Source organism: Loxodonta africana, chromosome 11 (assembly GCF_030014295.1).
Source record: "Loxodonta africana isolate mLoxAfr1 chromosome 11, mLoxAfr1.hap2, whole genome shotgun sequence".
In the NCBI taxonomy this organism is placed as follows: Eukaryota; Metazoa; Chordata; class Mammalia; order Proboscidea; family Elephantidae; genus Loxodonta; species Loxodonta africana.
Window position 1 is genome coordinate 20,287,534 of NC_087352.1, and position 20,297 is coordinate 20,307,830.

The 20,297-nt window shown below is 44.2% G+C and overlaps 1 protein-coding gene across 1 annotated transcript in view; it reads left to right on the forward strand.

The window, feature by feature from the left end:
* LOC100671444 (zinc finger protein 432-like) overlaps positions 1-19,729 on the forward strand; it is a 30,588-nt gene extending 10,859 nt beyond the window's left edge. Inside the window, exons 3-6 of the mRNA XM_064294143.1 lie at positions 6,516-6,725; positions 11,400-11,526; positions 11,819-11,911; positions 17,477-19,729. Coding sequence (XP_064150213.1) covers positions 6,690-6,725; positions 11,400-11,526; positions 11,819-11,911; positions 17,477-19,215 — 1,995 coding nt within the window. The 5' untranslated portion in view covers positions 6,516-6,689 and the 3' untranslated portion in view covers positions 19,216-19,729. The remainder of the gene's footprint in view (positions 1-6,515; positions 6,726-11,399; positions 11,527-11,818; positions 11,912-17,476) is intronic.
* Positions 19,730-20,297: the final 568 nt, after the last annotated feature.

Here is a 20,297-nt window from a genome sequence, read left to right on the forward strand (position 1 = left end):
GACTAATTTTTTTTTTATTGTGTTTTAAGTGAAAGTTTACAAATTAAGTCATACAAAAATGTATATATACCTTGCTATGTACTCCTAGCTGCTCTCCCCTTAATGTGACAGCACACTCCTTCTCTCCACCCTGTGTTGCCCTTGTCCATTCAACCAGCTCCTGGCCCCCTCTGCCTTTTCGTCTCACTTCCAGACAGGAGTTGTCCACATAGTCTCATGTGGAAGGACTAATTCTTAATGACTCCTTTGGAGTGGTAAAATGATTTGTGGGGAGAAAGTAATCTTTCAGGTTTAAAAGAGCCAATGGCTAGAAGAGTCAGGGGTGGTCTGCAGTACAGCAAATTATATAATATGGTCATTCTAGCCATAATTTTTGTATCTTCCACCAATTGACCGCGTGGGACTTGGCAAATGAGGTGTGTGTAACCCTAATGAGGGGATTGGTCAGTTTTGTATTCCTGCTAGGCTTAAAGAGAGACACTGAGGAAGGGAGTGTAGGAGCTTCCGTGTTAACACGGAGAGAGAAAGGGAGAGCTGTAACGCTGGTGACAATAAGAAGCAGCAGCAGAACCAGGAGAAAGGCAGGAGACAGCAGGAGATGGTGTGGTGGTCTTCTTGGCCCACAGAGCAAGAAACCTGAGCGTCTTTGGGAAGGAGGCTTGCTGGTGGAGTGAGGTACATCCAGGTACTTGGTGGAGTAAGGTTTCCTGAGCCATGGAGCTAGAGCTGAGTGCCTTTGGGCCAAGGTTTACTGGCAGAGTTGGGTGCCTCTGGGCACGTGTTCCCACAGCTAAAAGAGCTTTTTAACACTTACCTGAGCAGGGCAGAGGGCAGGCCAAGGGGCTGAGGGGTCAAGGTGCAGAGAGAGACTTGCCTGCGGGCACAGCTGAGAAGAGACTACCTTGATCGAAGAAGTGTATCCTGAGCATTCCTGAGCCTGAATTGCAACCTGTTACTTCCCTAAAACCCTGTAATCATGAATATTGTCTTTGAGTTCTGTGTGGCCATTGCAAGCAGTTATCACACTCAGCAGTGAAGTAGAGTGCCTTGTGGGAGGGACGGATGGTGTCAGAATTGGTAAAAAAAGCTGGTGAGAGGAGATGTGTTAGACCTTTGCCTCACAGGTGTGGCAACGAATCGCTTTAGTGTGGTCATTCTCTCCATGGTCTTGACTCCCACCCAAATGATTGGTGGGACTGTGCAGATAGGGTCATTGTGGCCCACCAAGGGGATTGGGCAGTTTAGCTATCTCTCTGGGCTTGAAATGAGCCTCCCCAGAGGTGAGAAAGAGAGGATCCCACTACCAGCAAGGAAGAATAACCAGGAATGGAGCACATCCTTGGAACCTGGGATCCCTGCGCTGGGAAGCTCCTGGAACCAGGAGACAGAGAGAGAGAGAGAGTTGTAACACTGAATGCAGTGAGAAACGACAGCAGGAGAGATCGGCAGGAGACAGTGTGGTAGGCTTCCAGGCCTGTGGAGTAAGAGAGCTGAGTGCCTTTGGGTAGGAAGCTGGATAGGGGAGTAGGGTGCCTCTGGGCACTTGGTGGGGTAGGTTGGCTGACCAGTAGAGGGAGCTGAGTGCCTTTGGGCTTACTGGCCAAGTGGCATTCCTTGGGTACTTATCAGCAGAGCTAAAAGAGCTTCGTAACACTTGCCCAAGCAGGGCAGAGTCTGAGGGGCCAGAGAGAGGTGTGCCTGTGGGCGCAGCCGAAAAAAGGCTGTCCTGATGGAAGAACTGTATCCTGAGTGTTCCTGAACCTGAATTGTAACCTGTTACTTCCCTAATAAACCCCATAACTGTATGGCCTGTGAGTTCTGTGTTGCCATTGCTATGAATTGTCAAACCCAGCAGAGAAATAGAGGATGCCATGGAACAGATGGTTGCTGTGAGAATTAGTAAAGATGACGGAGAGAGGAGGCATGTCTGACCTCTGCCCCTTAGGACTCAGCCTTAGGCTGTTCATATTGATTCTCCTTTCCCCTTGTGAAGTTAGAGGGGGTCAGATGCCACCTCCATACAGTTTTTACATTTGGCGTCAGAAGTGGTGTTCTTTACAATGGCTTCAGGGTCATGGAAGCATGGGACTTCGTAAGAGAGAACAAGTGGGCTTAGGAAGTGACGTTTTTGGCTCTTAGATGGTTACTTGGTTGTTGTTACCTTTAATGGCTGAAAGGAATGTTGTGCTGCAGCTGGAGTGGCCTGGGGAAAAGTCAGGGCAGATAAGCAGGGTGACTGATAGCGGGCCTAGGTATACTGGTTCCATCCAGCCAGAGGTCCAAGGTCATATGTGTATAAATGGGAAGACAGTTAAGGTATAGAGGAAAGAGGATGAAACTGGAGTAATTTGAAAAAACGGTTATGTATTTATCTGAATGTACTATACCAAAAAACCCACTGCCGTGGAGTCAACTCCGACTCATAGCGACCCTATAGGACAGAGTAGAACTGCCCCATAGAGGTTCCAAGGAGCGCCTGGCAGATTTGAACTGCCGACCTTTTGGTTAGCAGCCATAGCACTTAACCACTATGCCACCAGGGTTTCTGAATGTACTGTGGATACTGAATATTTCTCCTACCTAATGTTGTAAAGAGGAGCCCTGGTGGTACAGTGGTTAACTCCGCTGCCAAACAAAAGGTTGGCAGCTCGAATCCACCAGCTTTCAAAACCCTATGGGGCAGTTCTACTCTGCCTCGTAGGATCTCTATGAGTTGGAATAGGCTTGACTGCAATGGGTTTAGTGTTGTATAGCAGAACTAAATGTATGGTAGAAACGAATATCGGGTATTATAGATCACAGAGAGCGTGTAGCTCTGCCTTCAACTAATACTCAATTGAATATGCTAAAAAGGGAGCTAGGATTTGCCCTGGAAACACAGTTTGAATGCAGTAGCCCTGTGTATAGAGTGGGGGCTTAGGTTGAAAACCTGAGCACCACGCAGAATTTGATTTTGAACAGTAATGTAGAACCACCTAGAACTGCTGAGAGAGCAGGAGGTTTGTATTTATGTGTAAGATCATATCATCTGAAAATAGAGATACTTTTACTTCTTCTTTACTGATCTGGATGCCCTTTATTTCTTAATCAAGCCTAATTGCTCTGGCTAGGACCTCCAGCACAATGTTGAATAAGAGTGGTGATAAAGGGCGTCCTTGTCTGGTTCCCGATCTCAAGGGGAATGCTTTCAGACTCTCTCCATTTAGGATGATATTGGCTGTTGGCTTTGTATAAATGCCTTTTAAGGAAGTTTGTATTTGAAGGAAGGACCTGCAGAAAAAAAAAAAAAGTGTTTTGCTTTTTGAATTTTGAGCAAGTGGTTTGCTGTTGGATGCGTTGAGGCCTGAAAAGTCAGTGTCCATCAGATGGAACTCCCTTCCAGGACTGGAAGTTAAAGGAAGATGGTGAGTAGACAGCTTGGTATGCTCGCTGTGGTGACTACCACTTGGGTCCACTCATGAATAGAAGTGGAGAAAGTACAGCAGTGAAGAGACTGGCTGAGTCTGAACGTGTTCCATTGGCGCCCGTTGACCTAGCCCATGGGAGCTATGGATGAGAGAGAGGAATGACTGGCTGGTCAGAAGTAAAGGGAGTTGTGGACTCGTATATTCAGGAGTTATCCTCCAAGTATGAATGACCTTGGCTAAAAAAACCAGGGGGTAGCCTGTCATGCAATGGATCACTTTTGTGTGGCCTTTATTACCATGGTCTTATAACTCTCACCCAGATAATTGGGCGGGACTGTGCAGACAGGGTTAATTGTGGCCCACGAAGGGGATTTGTCAGTTTAGTCATCACACTGAACTTGCAATGAACCATCTTAGAGGTGGGAAAGAGAGGGTCCTACCACCACCAAGAATGAACAGCTGGGAGTGGGGTGCATCTTTTGGATGTGGCATCCCTGAGCTGAGAAGTTCTTGGTACCAGGAGACAGAGAGAAAGAGAGAGAGAGAGCTGTAACACTGAAAATATTGAGAAGTGGTGGCAAAGGAACAGTGGCAGGAGATACCAGTAGGAGATGGTGCAGTGAGCTTCATGGCCCATGGAACAAGAAAGCTAAGTGCCTCTGGGCAGGTCTCAGCGCAGGGTTCCTGGGCCCAATGGATGGTCTCTGCTCCTAGCTCTTTTTTTTTTCTTGGTGGTAGTAGGTCCCCTCTGCTCTGGGATGGACTACTCTTTTAAGCCCAACAGTTATGGCAAAACTGGCCAATCCCATTATTAAGTTTTCATACACCTTATTTGCATGGTCCCACCCCCACTTGGGTATCATACACCTTATTTACATTATTAACAAGCTATCCAGTCCTCTTGATGGGCCTTAAGCACCTCATTTGCATAGTCCTCACCCAGCCATTTGGTGGGAGTTACAAAGACTATGGCTAGAAGAGCCATATTAAGTAACTCACTATACTGCATACCCCCACAGGGGTGCTGTGCACCTTATTTACATATATAGCAAGCTTTTCAATCCTCATGGTGGACCACAAGCACCTTATTTGCAATTATTAAATGCAGCAGAGGAGTAGAGTGTGTCTTGGGAGGAACAGATTTGGTGTCAGAATTGGTAAAAGAGCTGGTGAGAGAGGTATGTCTGACCTCTGCCTCACGGCAATAAGCCTTAGTTTGTTGATCTTGATTCTCCTTCCCCCTTATGAAGCTAGAGTCGGCCAGATGCCTGCACCATGCCATTTTACAGGTACCTAATCTTTTTAATCATTTGATGGGAGTTAAAAGACCATGGCTAGAAAGGCCATATGAAAACAATCTATCACACCACATTGGGTTATTACAAATAATGCTGTTTTGAAAATAGTGGTACGTGTCTTGTGGTTCAAATGTGAACTCATTATGGGGGAATATGTACTTCAGACTTAAATTGTTATTTCAAAGTGTGTATGTAACTTCAGACTAATAGATGATACCCAAGTGATTGGATGGGACTCTGCAGATATGGTAGTTGGGGCTCAACAACGGCATTGGTCAGTCTTGCCATACTGCTGGGCTTGAAATGAGCCACCCCAGAGGTGGGAAAGAGAGGAACCTACAAAACCAAGGAAGAACAGCCAGGAGCGGAGAGTGCATCCTTTAGACCCAGGATCCCTGTACTGAGAAGCTCCTGGACCCAGGAGACAGAAAGCAGTCTGTAACCCTGAAGACAGCAAAAACTGGTGGCAGAGAAAAGGCACCAGAAGATACTGGCAGGAGAGACTGACGGGAAACCATGCAGTGGACTTCCCAGACCACACAGTGAGAAAGCTGAGTGCCTTTGGACCAAGGCTTAATGGCAGAGTGGGGTGTCTCTGGGCGCTTATTAACCCATTGCCATCAATTCAATTCTAACTCATGGCGACCTGATAGGACAGAGTAGAACTGTCCCACAGGACTTCCAAGGAGTGGCTGATACATTCAAACTGCTGACCTTTTGGTTAGCAGCCGAGCTTTTAACCACTGTGCCACCAGGGCCCCAGGCACTTATTAAAACAAACAAACAAAAAAACCAAACCCATTGCCATCCCATCAATTCTGACTCAGCAACCCTATAGGACAAAGTGGAACTGCCCCGTAGCGTTTCCAAGAAGCAGATGGTGGATTCGAACTGCTAACTTTTTGGTTAGCAGCCAAGCTCTTAACCACTGCACCACCAGGGCTCTTATTGGCATGGGCTAAAAGAGCTTTGTAACAATTGCCCCTGAGCAGGGCAGAGGCCGAGGGGCCAGAGACAGGTGTGCTTGTTGGCACAGCTGGGAAGAGGCTGTCCTGATGGAAGAACCGTATCCTGAATGTTCCTGAACCTAAATTGTAACCTGTTACTTCCCTAATAAATCCTATCTGAGTATTGTCTGTGAATTTGGTGTGGTCATTGCAGTGAATTGTTGAGCCCCGCAGAGAAGTAGAGAGTGTTGTGGGAGGGATGGTTGGTGTCAGAATTGGTAAAGATGGTGGACGGAGGAGGCATGTCTGACCTGTGCCTCATAAGAATCAACTTTGGGCTATTGATCTTGATTCTCCTTCCTCTCATGAAGCTACAGGAGGTCAGACACCACCCCCGCACTATTTTTACAAAAGGTGTTTTCTAAGTTGTGCAGCTTTACAGTTCCTTCAGCAAAATAGTCTTCAATTTATAGTTAGTGCTTTATGTGGCATGTTTATGTTTTCAGGCCCTAATGTAAACTTACGTTTTTATTAAACGTTCTTTGATTTGTCATTGTCATTGAGAGTTACACTTGATCCCAAATTGATAGTTTTGTATTCTGTGAAATAGGGATCAAACATAATTTTCTTTTCACATATATATCTGATTGTCCAAGTGCCATTTTTTGAAAAGACATCTTTTACTCGTATCTCTGCTAATTTTGAATCTTAGGTTTATTGCCCATGGGTGTAAAATGTTCTGAGTCACCAAATAAAGGGGTAGTCAACAGTGTTATGGGCTTTGCACTAAGGTGAGTGCCAGCAGCAGGGGGAGCACCTGGGGATAGAGATAATGTCCCATTCACATTGTATTTTCCCTTCAGTCTGCAGGCACTGACTCTCCAGCCACAAAAGAATCACGTGAAGGAAGAAGGAAGAGGTTCCAGGATTTGGATATTGTCATTTCTGGGGACATCCTTCAAGGGAGACTGAAATTTCTGAACAAAAATTAGAGCTGATCTAGAAAAGACAAAGACAAAGCATCCCAGTTGTTGGCAATGTCCCAAGAACAAAAGAAAATGGTCAAAACCCAGGTGACTTTTGGTTTGTTTTATTCTTTGCTTTGTTTTCTAATGGATTTGTAGAGGCCTGTAAAATATCAGTGCAGTTCATCTGAAAAGGATAAATTTGGAAAAGTAGAAGCTGGAGAGAAGTAAACTTCAACTCTGACTTCAACATTAGAAAATATATTGTTCATAGGATTAATATTGAATTATTTACATTGCACATAATATGTGACTGGGAATTTTTTGGGTTATATTAGCTGTCAATTGCATTAAATATTTTTCTGGCCAACCTAAGGGAATCTTTATAATTTAAATGCTATGCCCAGTTTTTGAGAAGAAAGAAGATAAGTTCCTTGGGGGACTTCAATATTCTATGAGACTTCTGTCTGAATAAGTTTCATTGATGTTTCTTCCTGGAGGTGATGAGGTGGGCAGTGTCCTGAACAGTAGCATTCTCATAAATATATGTAACATGGGACTAATAGTAATAGTAGTATAAAAATGGCAGGCAGCTTTCAACCTCCTCTAAGTTCAGGGGTAAGAGAGAGAATCACCATCAACATCAGCCCAGGGCTGATTTCTATGAAGTGGAGGTCAAACATACCTGCACCCTCTAACTTTTTTACCATTTGTGACACCAGCCATTCCTTCCATGGCACTCTGTACTTCTAGACTGGGTTTGATAATTTGTTGCAGTGGCCATACAGAACTCACAGAGCATACTCATAGTTATGGAGTTTGTTAGGGACTTAACAGATTATAATTTGAGATCAGGATCTGTGGGCTACAACTCAGGATCAGGATCAGGAAACATGTAGGCAATGTCTCCTTTCTTCAGTGCAGGACAGCTCTCTCTGTCTCCTCTTGGCTCCCTGAAGACAGGTTCCTCTTGGCCCCCTTAGGACATGCTCTGCTCAGCCCCCTCACTACAGTCTCCCTCTCTTAACCCTGGCCCTTGGCCTGGCCTCTGCCCTGCTCGACTAAGTGTTACAAAGCTCCTTAGCTCCATCAGCAAGCCTTATGCCTGAAGGCACTCGGCTCTCTCATTCTGTGGGTCGGCACTCCCACTTTAGCCATTGATCTACACGCCCATTGTAGCTGTCTTACTCCCTGGACCTGATAACTCACCTTGCCTTCTTGCGCCAGTCTGCTGGTTCTTCTCCCACCGTTTCTTTGCCGCTGGGCTCTGCTGTACTTGCAACCACTTTTCACCGTCTCACCTTCTCTGGTGTCACAGCTATCCTTCTCCTGGGTCTAGGAGGTTCTTAACACAAGGACCTCAGGTCAAAAGTATGCACTCCTCTTGGTTCTTGTTGGTAGTGAGGTCCCTTCTTTAGCTTTTGGGATGAGCTCAATTTAAGCCTAGTGGAATGGCAAAAGTGATTAATCCCCTCATTAGGGTTCCATACATTATCTGCATGGTCCCATACCCATAGGTGTTCTGTGCACCTTGTTTGTATTATTACCAAGCTGTCCAGTCGCCTTGGTAGGCCAAAACTACCTTATTTGCATAGTCCCACCCAATCATTGGGTAGGTTTCACAAAGACTGGTGAAACCCACAGCCACTGAGTTGATTCCAAATCATAGCGACGCTATAGGACAGAGTAGAACTGCCCCACAGGATTTCCAAGGCTGTAAATCTTTATGGAAGCAGACTGCCTCATCTTTCTCTTGCAGCACGGCTGGTGAATTTTAACTGCTGATCTTTCAGTTAGTAGCCAAGTGCTTAACCACTGCACCACCAGGGTTACTTAGACAATGCGTAGAAGGACCATAGTAAGTAATTCACTGCAGTGCAGTTACTAGTCTCAGAACCTGTTTAACTCAAGGAGTGATAATGACCAGGATTAGCCAAAGTTCGTCTTGTGAGGTGGAGGTCAAACATACTTTCACTTTCCAAACTTTTCACCAGTTCTTTCAGCAGCCTTCCCTCCACCGCTCTCTCTACTTCTCTTCTGGTTTGAATAACTTGTTAAAATGGCCACACAGAATCCACAGACCATATTTAGACTTAAGTAGTTTTCAAGAAACAGGGTACAACTCGGGATCACTATCAACAAAGTACAATTCAGGATCAGGATCTGGAAGCGTGTAGGCAAAGTTTTCCTTCTTCATTGCAGGACAGCTCTCTCAGCTCCTTGGATCATGCAGGCCTCTTCTCAGCCCCTCAGGACAGGCTTCTTCTCAGTCCCTGAGTACAGGCCTTCTGTTAGCTCTTTGAGGACAGGCTCCTCTTGGCCCCTTCAGGACAGGCTCCTCTTGGCCCTGCTGTCTGTCTGCACTGACTCTGCTACAGGGCCCCTTTCAGGCCTGTCCCCACTGGCACTGCCACTGTGCTCCCTCTGGGCCTTTGCCGCCCACCTGTTCTGTTGCTGGGTCCCTTCTGAGCCTGTTGCTGTCTTGAGTGTTACAGCCCTTGCTTGACCTGTGTTACAGGTCTTTTAGGAGGTTCCTTGCCTCCTGTCTCTGTTTCTTCTCTCTGCTGCTTTTCTTCCTGCTTCTTTCTGTCTCTCAAACCTCTGTGGTGTTAGCTGCATACATACACAAATGCCTTGTTAATTTCAAGGCATGGCCCTTCCAGGGAAGCAGGTCCATGAATTAACCAATCCCCTCTCAGTAGGCCATAGACACTTCATTTGCTGAATAGGCTGTAGTCACTTCATTTGCATACTATATTGACCAATCCCTGCAAGGTGCATACCAATCACAGGGCAGGCTGCAGCCCAGGAGCAGACAAAAAGCATGAAACCACAGTGTTTAAAACTTAACCAAGAAGTGTAACAAGCCCTCTTGTGTAGAAAACTAGGACAAAGGTAACTCCTGGGGGCTTAGAGGAAAAATCTCTCAAGCTGTTTTTCCAGAGAAATAAGGCAAAAGGCCACATGAGGGAACTTGTTTCATCACAGGGAGACATTCTCACTCTATCCATGTTTACTGACCTGTTCTTTATATTCCCTCTTTTTCTCTTTACTACATTTAGGGTAATTTCTTTAGTTGTACATTACCAAAAAAAAAAAAAAAACCAAACCCATTGCCGTCGAGTTGATTTCGACTCATAACGACTCTACAGGACGGAGTAGAAGTGCCCCATAGAGTTCCACGGAGCACCTGGTGGATTCAAGCTGACCTTTTAGTTAGCAGCTGTAGTGCTTAACCACTATGTCACCAGGTTTTCCAATTGTACATTTAAAAAAGGGCTGTTGCCGTTGAGACGATTCTGACTCATAGCTACCCTATAGGACAGAGTAGAAATGCCCCATAGGGTTTCCAAGGAGCGCGTGGTGGATTTGAACTGCTGGCCTTTTGGTTAGCAGCCATAGCTCTTGACCACTATGCTACCAGGGTTTCCAATTGTACATTACAGTTGACCAATTATCTCTTTAGTATATTTGATATGTGCGGTGAAATGAGTCCCATTATGTGGGCTTTTGCCTCAGTTCTTTGGAAACCCCCGAGGGTTTGTTACTTTTGTCCAGGTTGATTGACATTTCCATGGGTAAGTTGTAAGCAACTTGGTTTGATACTTTCTGCCGATCCCTGGGCTGTAGACTGCCCTGTGATTGGTATGCATCTTGCAAAGATTAGTCACTAGAGTATGTAAATGAGGTGAGTTTGTAGCCCAGCCACACCTACTATGCAAATGAGGTGTCTGAGGCCTACCAAGAGAGTATTGATCAGTGCATAACCTTGCCTTGAAATTAATGAGGAGTTTGTAGATGTAAACAGTCAGCCCTGCAGAGGTTTGTCTGAAAAAAGAAGCAAGAAGAGAAATAGCAGGAAGAAGCAGAAAGAAGCAGCAGAGAGAATGGGAGGCAAGAAACCTCCTAAAAGAGCTGTAACACTGGTCAAGGACTATAAAACTGAAGGCTGTCAGAGGCCCAGAAGTGGCCCAGCAGCAGAGCCAGTGGTGGCAGACAGCAGGACTGAGAGCAAACTGCCTTCTGTGGACCGAAAGGAGCCCTGTCCTCAGGGGGCCAAGAGGAGCCGAGAGAGCTGTCCTGTACTGAAGAAGGGAAACTGTCCCCAGGCTTTCAGATCCTGATCCTGAGTTGTAGCCTGTTGATCCTGAGCCCAAGTTGTACCTTGTTCCTTAATAAACCCCTTAACTGTCAATGTGGTCTGTGAGTTCTGTGTGGCCATTGATTGAAATGGATTAACAAACCCAGAAGAGAAGTAGAGAGTGCCATGAGGAAGGGATGGTTGGTGTCAGAATTGGTAGGATTGGAGGGTGGAGGTATGTCTGACTGACTTCCACCCTCATAGGCATCAGCCTTGGGCTGAGCCTGAGCGTTATCCCCCCTGAAGTTAAACAGGTTTTGACAATGCCGCTGATACTGCTACTCTTGCTAGTCCCATTTCATAATGTGCTTTAACTTGTCTGTTGGTATTTACAAATAGGAGTTGATGGTGTATATATGTGTCTCTGTGTGTGTATGTCAATGTGAGATGTTTCTACCTTAACAAAGACAGTTCCACTGCTATACATTATAGAAAATTTTCGTTTCATGAGTGGATGGACTATGGAATGCACAAATTCGGAATAGTTTATTATGATTTTGCTTTTTCTAGAAAACATTAAATAAAAAAACTAGGTAAATAGATGCAGCTCATATAGAGGAATGAACAGAACAACTTCCCTCACATTTCATTCATATGACCAAATGGAAAATACTTCATTAAACAGGACCCTCTTAATACAGGAGTCACTGACATTCAGCGATGTGGTTGTGAAGTTCACCTGGGAGGAGTGGCAGCTCATGGACCCTGCTCAGAAGAATCTGTACTGGGCTGTGATGTTGGAGAACTGTAACAACCTGATGTCCATTGGTGAGGACAACTCTCCTGTCATTGGCCTTTCCTTTCTCAGCCGCTGAAACCTTTGGAGTCTCAGTGGTGCTCAGAAGTGATAGATTCCGAGTCTATTCTCTGGCCCTAGATAAATGGGTGTAGTCTTTCTACTCTTTTTTTTTTTTTTTTTTTTTAGTCTTTCTACTCTTGACAGAAAAACCTGTACTTTGTAAGTTTGAAAATTGTTTCTTCACAAATACAACATTCTGTAGTCTTCACAAACCCAAGGCCAATTTGGTGAGTCTAAGATTCTGTGATTTCCCATGAACAGGGTATCGAATTAGCAAACGCGATGCACTCTCCAGGTTGGAACAAGAACAACTATGGACTATATTAGATGAAAGCCATAGTGGAATCTTTTCAGGTGAGCAAGTGAAAAACGGTAAGGCGGGAAGGCTGTGGAAGTCACTTTCAAGTGAGAGGTGTCACATCTGTGAGTGGTGTCTGAGTGTCTTAGTCATCTAGTGCTGCCATAACAGAACTACCACAAGTGGATGGCTTTAACAAAGAGAAATTTATTCTGTCATACTCTAGTAGGTTACAAGTCCAAATTCAGGGTGTCAGCTCCAGGGGAAGGCTTTCTTTCTCTGTCGGCTCTGGAGGAAGGTCCTTGTCCTCAATCTTCTCCTGGCTGAGGAGCTTCTCAGGTGCAGGGACCCTGGGTCGGAAGGATGCACTCTGCTCTTGGTGCTGCTTTCTTGATGGTATGAGGTCCCCAACTTTCTGCTTGCTTCCCTTTCCTTTTATCTCTTGAGAGGTAAAAGGTGGTGCAGGTCACACCCCAGGGAAACTCCCTTTACCTTGCATCAGGGAGACGACCTGTGTAAGGGTGGTGTTAAAATCCCACCCTAATCCTCTTAACGTAAAATGACAATCACAAAATGGAGGACAACCACACAATACTGGGAATCATGGGCTACCCAAGTTGACGCATATTTTGCGGGGGGACACAATTCAATCCATGACACTGAGGATACATAAAAGTACCTCCATATATCCCTCTGCCCATATGAGATGTCTTTTTCTTTTTAGGAATTTAGAGAAATATATACTCCTCTGTCTCTTCTGAGACACATCCCCATTTATATGACCTACAGTTTGATAATTTTGTTCTGTAATTTTCTCCTTCCTAGGATTCTTCGTATACTTCCACCCCACTTACTAGGAAATTCCACATTCCAGGCCTCTCACCAAAGAGAATACTTTGAATTTGTGACTGTCCTCAGAATACAGCACCTTCCTCCCCCATTGAGTAATATGGATTTCCCTTCCTGGCACGCAACCCCACCTTGGCTATTGTGACCCCACAGTAAACTGATCTGTCATTGTGCTTCTCTTGTTTCTGTTCCTCTCTGTTTCCTTAGCTTCTAGTTTCCCCCACTCTGAGGTTCTCTAAAAGTTCCGATTTCCATTTTCTCACTTCTTCTCCTAACCTTTTAAAATTTTATTCATTCTAATGAGTTAACCTTCTGTTTCCTAGGAGAGATTATCAAGTTGACATCACCCTTAAAATTGTTAACATAGACCTTTTTGTATATATGTTGCATATATATTTTATTCATCTTGGTGAAACTTCCCTATGAGTTCACATCATCTACAAGGTACTAGGATCATCTTCCCAACAAGAAAACTAATCAGCTTAATGATAACCTAAGTACTGTAAGTCTGAAATTCTAGCTATGCTGGTAATTACTGTTAATGTTTCCTACCCGCAGGCTCTCTTCTTTAAAGGTTCTGCCCTTCCTGATGCTTTTTAACTAGAAAAAACATTTCTAACATACTACATTTTCAAAGTATCATAAATCAGATGATAATTCATGTCTACTGAAATTATGACTCTTATCAGAATCAGACCAAAGATGGTTCCTATGAGCACAAGGTTAAATACAGCCTGACTTCCCAACTTGTACATTATTTCTGACAGCAGCCATTCTTCCTCAGCACTCTCTTTTTCTAATGGATTTGGTTATCCATTGCAGTGGTTGCAGAGAAATCACAGAAACACCATATCTGTTATAACAACTTTTAATATAATAAGAATGTATATAAACAAAGAAATGCATAGGATGACATCCACCAGTTTTTCCCGCATAGAACCTCAATACCTCAAGGGCATCTGCTTAGTCCTTCTAGAGCAGATGCTCACTCTCATCAACCACAAAATCTTTCAACCAGGAACTGTTCTGCAATGTTACTCAGTGGGCTCCACTCATCTCAGCTGGCTCCCAGCTCCTCCTGGCCGGCTCTAGGATAAGTCTTGGATGGTCTCAGTTCTTGCGTAGTCCTAGCTTCTCTAGGCTGGTCGCAACTCTAGGCTGGCTTCACGAAAGCTCTTGGTGCAGAACTCCCTTAATGGTACGCCCTCCTCTGCAGGCAGCTGCCTGCTTGTGGTACCTTATCCCTCAGAGTGTTACATGTCCTGGCCAGGGTTCGGCCTTTACGCTATGCTGTTCACACCCAAGTTTTGTTTCCGCAGACTCTTGTGTCATCATAGGTGTTTCTTCTATTGTCATTGTATCTCCAGGTATTACACTTCTCTTACCTGGGTCCGAGAGGGTCTCAACACTAAGCCCCCATGTCCAAAGGATGAGCACACTTCTTTCTCTTGGCTCTCATCAATCAGGAGCCCCCCAAAATTCTCAGTGTTTTTGCCCTTTATTTAGGCCAGTCATCAAAACTAGGTGGGGCTGCCCAGGTGCCACAGCTGTTGTGCAATGAATTACTTAATACTGCCCTTCTAGTCATAAAAAAAAAAAAAAAAATTTTTTTTTTTTTTTTTTAGTCATGGTCTTTGTGACTAACATACAATGAATGGGTGGGAGTATGCAAAGAAGGTACATGGAACCTATGATGGTTGGGGTTACATATCAACTTGGCTGGTCCATAATTCCCAGTATTGTATGGTTGTCCTCCATTTTGTGTTCTGATGTAATCATCCTCTATTTTCTGTGTTATAAATCCTAACCTCTTTATGTTTACGAGGCAGGATTTGTGTGGGGTTTACCTTGAGTCACAGCCTTTCAGGAGGGCGTGACTCAAGTCTCACCCTTACTCAAGTTATATCATTCCCTGGGGTGTGGCCTGTATCCAAGGTATATATGTGGGTGCCGTGGTGGGGCTGTCTCTCTCTGGCTGTAGGTCCTCAGTCCAGTCCATCACAGTCTGACCCCTGGTTCTTGGGACTTGAGCCAGCAGCCTGCCTTCCGATTGCTGATTCTGGGATTCACCAGCTTCCGCAACCCCATGGACCTGTAGCCTATTGTCTCATCTAATTCACCAGCTTCCACAGCTTTGTGAGCCAGCAGCCTATCATCTGGCCTGCCGATTTGGGTTTGTTGACCCATGCAGCCATGTCAGCCAGGAGAAGCCCACTCCTACCTACTACTTTGGGACTTGCCATTCTCCACAACTGTGTGAACCATTTCCTTCATATGGTTCTTGATTTCTGTGAAACATTGCAGTGAATTATGGAACCCAAAGACAGGAGGGAGAATACTGAAAGGAGAAGGAGTGTTTGATGTTACAAATGATGGAGTGATGCAGCAATTTGGAAAAGCTGGAAATCTGGGACTTCAACCTCTGCCTCATAGGAACCAGGTTTGTGCTGATCCTTGTAAAAGAAATTACGCATTTACACCCTTGTGAAGTTAGAGGACGTCAGACGCTACTGCCATGACATTCTTATACCATTGTACTACCTCGTGGCTCAGAGGAAATAATTAGCAGCAACCCTTTTCCTGCGTAGTGAGTTACTTAATATGGCCCTTTGTAAAAATGGCAGGGCGTCTGATCTCCTTTAACTTCACAAGGATGAAGGAAATCAAGATCAGGAGCCCAAGGCTGACTTCTGTGAGGCAGAGGTCAGACATGCCTCCTTTCTCCTCCATCTTTACCAGTTCTGACACCAACCATCCCTCCCATTGTACTCTCTACTTCTCTGGTGGGTTTGATATTTCATTGCGGTGGTCATACAGAACTCACAGACAATACTCATGATTATGGGGTTTATTAGGGAGGTAAGAGGTTACAATTCAGGTTCCGGAACGCTCAGAATACACTTTTTCTATCAGGGCACCCTTTTCCCAGCCGTGCTCACAGGCACACCTCTCTGGCCCCTTGGTCTCTGCCCTGCTTGGGCAAGTGTTACAAAGCTCTTTTAGCTCTGCTGATTAGCGCCCCTTGGTGGGCTACAAATATCCTATTTGACAGCCCCACCCACTCACTTGGATGGAAGTTACAGTGGCGAGAAAAATCACACAAAAGTGATCCATCACAGCACATCCTTCTAGCGAGAGTCTTTGTGACTCCCACAGAATGATTTGGTAACCAACCAACCAACCCAGTGCCGTTGAGTTGATTCCGACTCTAGAGACCCTATAGGCCAGAGTAGAACTGCTCCATAGAGTTTCCAAGGAGCGCCTGGCGGATTCGAACTGCCGACCCTTTGCCTAGCAGCCATAGCACTTAACCACTACACCACCAGGGTTTCCAATGAGTTGGTAGACTCTGTAAATAAGGTGTGTGGAATCTCTGAGTGCCACAACTTGGTTAGGCCATGATTCGCTATATCATGTAATTGTCCTCCATTTTGTGGTATTGTATGTATTGTAAATTCTGAAACTCAGGATTGGGGGGAAGTATCTTGAGTCGCACTGTTACTACAGGGCATGACTCAAGTCACTACCTTTCCCAAGTCACACCCTTGTACCACCTTGTTCAAGTAAGGGGAGTGTCTCTGAAAAAGTTCTCTCACTCTAGTTATCATCTAACCTCCAGTTCATGGAGCTTGAGCGAGCAGCGCCATCTTATCTGCCAATTCTGGGATTTGCCAGCCTGTGCAGCCCCATGAGCCAGCAACCTATCTTCTGACCTGATTCACCAGCTTCTGCAACCTTGCGAGCCCACAGCCTGTCATCTGGCTTTCCGATTTGGGTTCATCAACCCTTATGGTTGTATGAGTCAGGAGAAGCCTATGCCTGAGCTATAGATTTGGGACTTGCCAACCTCCACAACTGCATGAGCCATTTCCTTCATACAGTTCATGAGTTCTGTGAGATGCTGCAGCAAATTATGGAACCCAAAGACAGGAGGGAGAGTACTGAGTGGAGTTAGAGATGATGGAGTGGTACAGCAACTTGGAAAAGTTGGATTTCTGAGACATTTTTAATATCCACCTCATAGGAACCAACTTTGTGCTGATCGTGAGAAAAGAAATTATTCATTTACCTTTATTCCTCACTTTCTTTATCCCACCCGATACCAATGAGTTCATCAGCAAGCCTTCTCTTCCTTCAAAATATATCCTCATTTCCTCCACCCCTTGCTAGCCCCCTCATAAAACCACTTTTCATAATAAGCAGCTACTTCCCTTATGGCTTTCTTTGCTTTTTTCATTAATTTACCGAAGTAGAATATAGACTTCATAAACATATAGAATGTTTGTTTATCCCCAAGACCTTTACTATATACCTGTGAAAATTATTTTATCCCAAATGTAACATTCTACATTTTTCACATACCCAACTATGCCTGGTGAATAGTTATCTTTCAGTAAGGATTTGTGGAGTGAGTGAATCTGTTCTTCTCCAGTTGGGATCAGAAGGCCTTCCAATCTCTGTGGTCTACAGGTCACAGTGACTTTCTTGTATTTTACGTTCTCTGTGTGTTTTGCAAGGCCTTGTATAAGAAGCAGCCAAATCTGTATTCATTCATTGTGTATTATCTAACCTTATTTCTACACAAACTGCTTTTGCTCTTTGGGTTGTTTATATTATTGTATTTTTATCAGTGTGCAAGGAACATTAAGCATAGTATTTTATTTATACTCAGAGGGTTGTCATAAAGATGCACCTTACATCATTGCATTTTCTAAAATGATTTCATTACAAATGAAGATGATGGAAAGATACCTTGTTCTCTTCTTTCCTAGAAATCTGGAATGTTGATGATCATCTGCTTGGGCACTCACAAAATGAAAGAAGGGTGGTCTGCATGGAACAGTGCTATGAACATAATGCATTGGAAAGTATCGTTCATTGGCACAAAAATCATTTTCCTTTAAGGGAAAATCATGGTATGTTTGACTTACATGAAAAAGCTGTGGAATCAAATTTAACCTTACCAGCACTCAATCAGACCAGAAGTGATGAAATAAAAGACTCTGCTGAGCCTAATGGAAATGAGAAAACCTTTCTCCGTGCTGTTCAGGAGCGATTTTGTACTGAAATGAAATTCCCTGAGAGTCAAAAATCCAACAATGTTAAGTCCCAACTCATTAAGCATCAGAAAACTCACAAAATAGAGAAACCACATGTATGTAGTGAATGCGGCAAAGCCTTCATCAGGAAGTCTTTACTCGCTGAGCATCAGATCATTCACACAGGAGAGAAACCCTATAGGTGCAGTCTATGTGGGGAAACCTTCTTCAAAAAGTTCAAACTCATTGAACATCATCACACAACTCATAAAGGACAAAAACCGTATAAATGTACAGATTGTGGCAAAGCCTATTTCCGTGAATCACAGCTCAATATACATCAGAAAACTCATATGGCAGAGAGACCTTATATATGCCTTGAATGTGGCAAAGGCTTTATCCGGAAGACAGATCTCACTATTCATCAACGCATTCATACTGGAGAAAAACCCTATATATGCAGTGAGTGTGGCAAAGGCTTCATCCAGAAGGGAGATCTCACTGTTCATCAGCGAACTCATACGGGAGAGAAACCCTATATATGTAGTACATGTGGAAAAGGCTTTACCCAGAAGGGAAAGCTCACTATTCATCAAGGAATTCATACTGGAGAGAAACTTTATATATGCAGTGAATGTGGAAAAAGCTTCATCCAGAAAAGAAATCTCACTATTCATCTACGAACTCATACTGGAGAGAAACCCTATATATGTTGTGAATGTGGAAAGGGTTTCACCCAGAAGAGAGATCTCACTATTCATCAGCTAACTCATACTGGAGAGAAACCATATATGTGTCATGAATGTGGAAAAGGCTTCATCCAGAAGAGAGATCTCACTATTCATCAGCGAACTCATACTGGAGAGAAACCGTATATATGCCATGAATGTGGAAAAGGCTTTATTCAGAAGAAAGATCTCACTATTCATCAGCGAACTCATTCTGGAGAGAAACCCTACATATGCAGTGAATGTGGAAAAGGCTTCATTTATAAAGGAGATCTCACTGTTCATCAAAGAATTCATACTGGAGAGAAACCCTATACATGCACAACATGTGGAAAAGGCTTTATCCGTAAAAAATATCTCCTTGTTCATCAACAGACTCATTCTGGTGAGAAACCCTATGTATGCAGTGAATGTGGAAGAGGCTTCACCCAGAAGGGAAATCTCATTACTCATCACCGAATTCATACTGGTGAAAAACCCTATGTGTGCAGTGAATGTGGTAAAGCCTTCAGTCAGAAGACATGCCTCATAGCACATCAGAGATGTCACACAGGAATGACTCCCTTTTTATGCAGTGAATGTGGAAAATTTTATTCTCAGAAGTCAAGTCTCATTATACATCAGAAAATTCACACAGGCGAGAAACCCTTTAAATGTGGTGAATGTGAGAAGGCCTTCGATAAGAAGCCAAAGCTCATTGTACATCAAAGATCTCATAAGAGAGATACCCTATGGCTACAGTGAGTGTGGAAAAACTTTTACCTACATGTCTTCTCTTTTTTAGCACAAAAGAATACACATTAGAGAGAAATGTGTAGATTCAGTCAAGGTGGAAGACCCTTCCACAGCAAGGAGAAAACCCCTGTTACAGTGACTATGCAGCTGCCTTCTGTGGCAGCTCAGACATATTGAGCACCAGTGGGTTCCTAACAAATAGGAACATAGTCCATGTGGGACAGCCTGTTGCTAAATGTGAACCTTCAGGAGATAACAGAGAATTTGTACAGGAGAGAAACGTTATGAAAGCAGCCAAGGTGGTAGTGCCTTCAGTGATCAGTTACCTCTTATTTTATGTCGCATAAAACAGGTTTGTGATGTTGGAAAAGAGCACTGAATATATCATGGACCGCCGAAAGAATGAACAAATCTGTCTTGGGAGAAGTACAGCCAGAAGGCTTCTTAGAAGAAGGATGGAGAGACTACATCTCACATACATTGGACATGTTATCAGGAGGGACCAGCCCTTGGACAAGAACATCATGCTTGGTGAAGTAGACGGTCAGTGAAAAAGAGGAAGATCCTCAAGGAGATGGACTGACACAGTGGCTGCAACAATAGACTCAAGCATAACGATTGTGAGGACGGCGCAGGACCAGGCAGTGTTTCGTTCTGTTGTACTTGGGGTCACTATGAGTCGGAACTGACTCCATGGCACCTGACAACAACAACAAAAGAGGTAGGATAAAGTCAAACAGTCACTGGCGAAGAGGGTTGAGCAAAAATTTCTACCTCATTGTATGGCTATGCAGTGTATCCTGAGGGAGATCTTATGAATGCAGAGACTGGGAAAGCCTGAGACCCTCATCCTACATAAATATGTGCTTTGATATCATGACATAAACTGATGTAAACACAAACATATGCACTTTAATTGTTCTCTTGTGCCCATTAAATGAATGAAGTGTGAGTTACTCTGAGTGGAGGAAATAAAAACTGGACTTTTAAAACAGAGAATATAATCAGTGTCTTGGATGTTGCTATTAACGTAAAAAGCCATGGGTGGTGGTTGGTTGCAAAAATGCAATATTGGGTTGGTGGGATTTGGA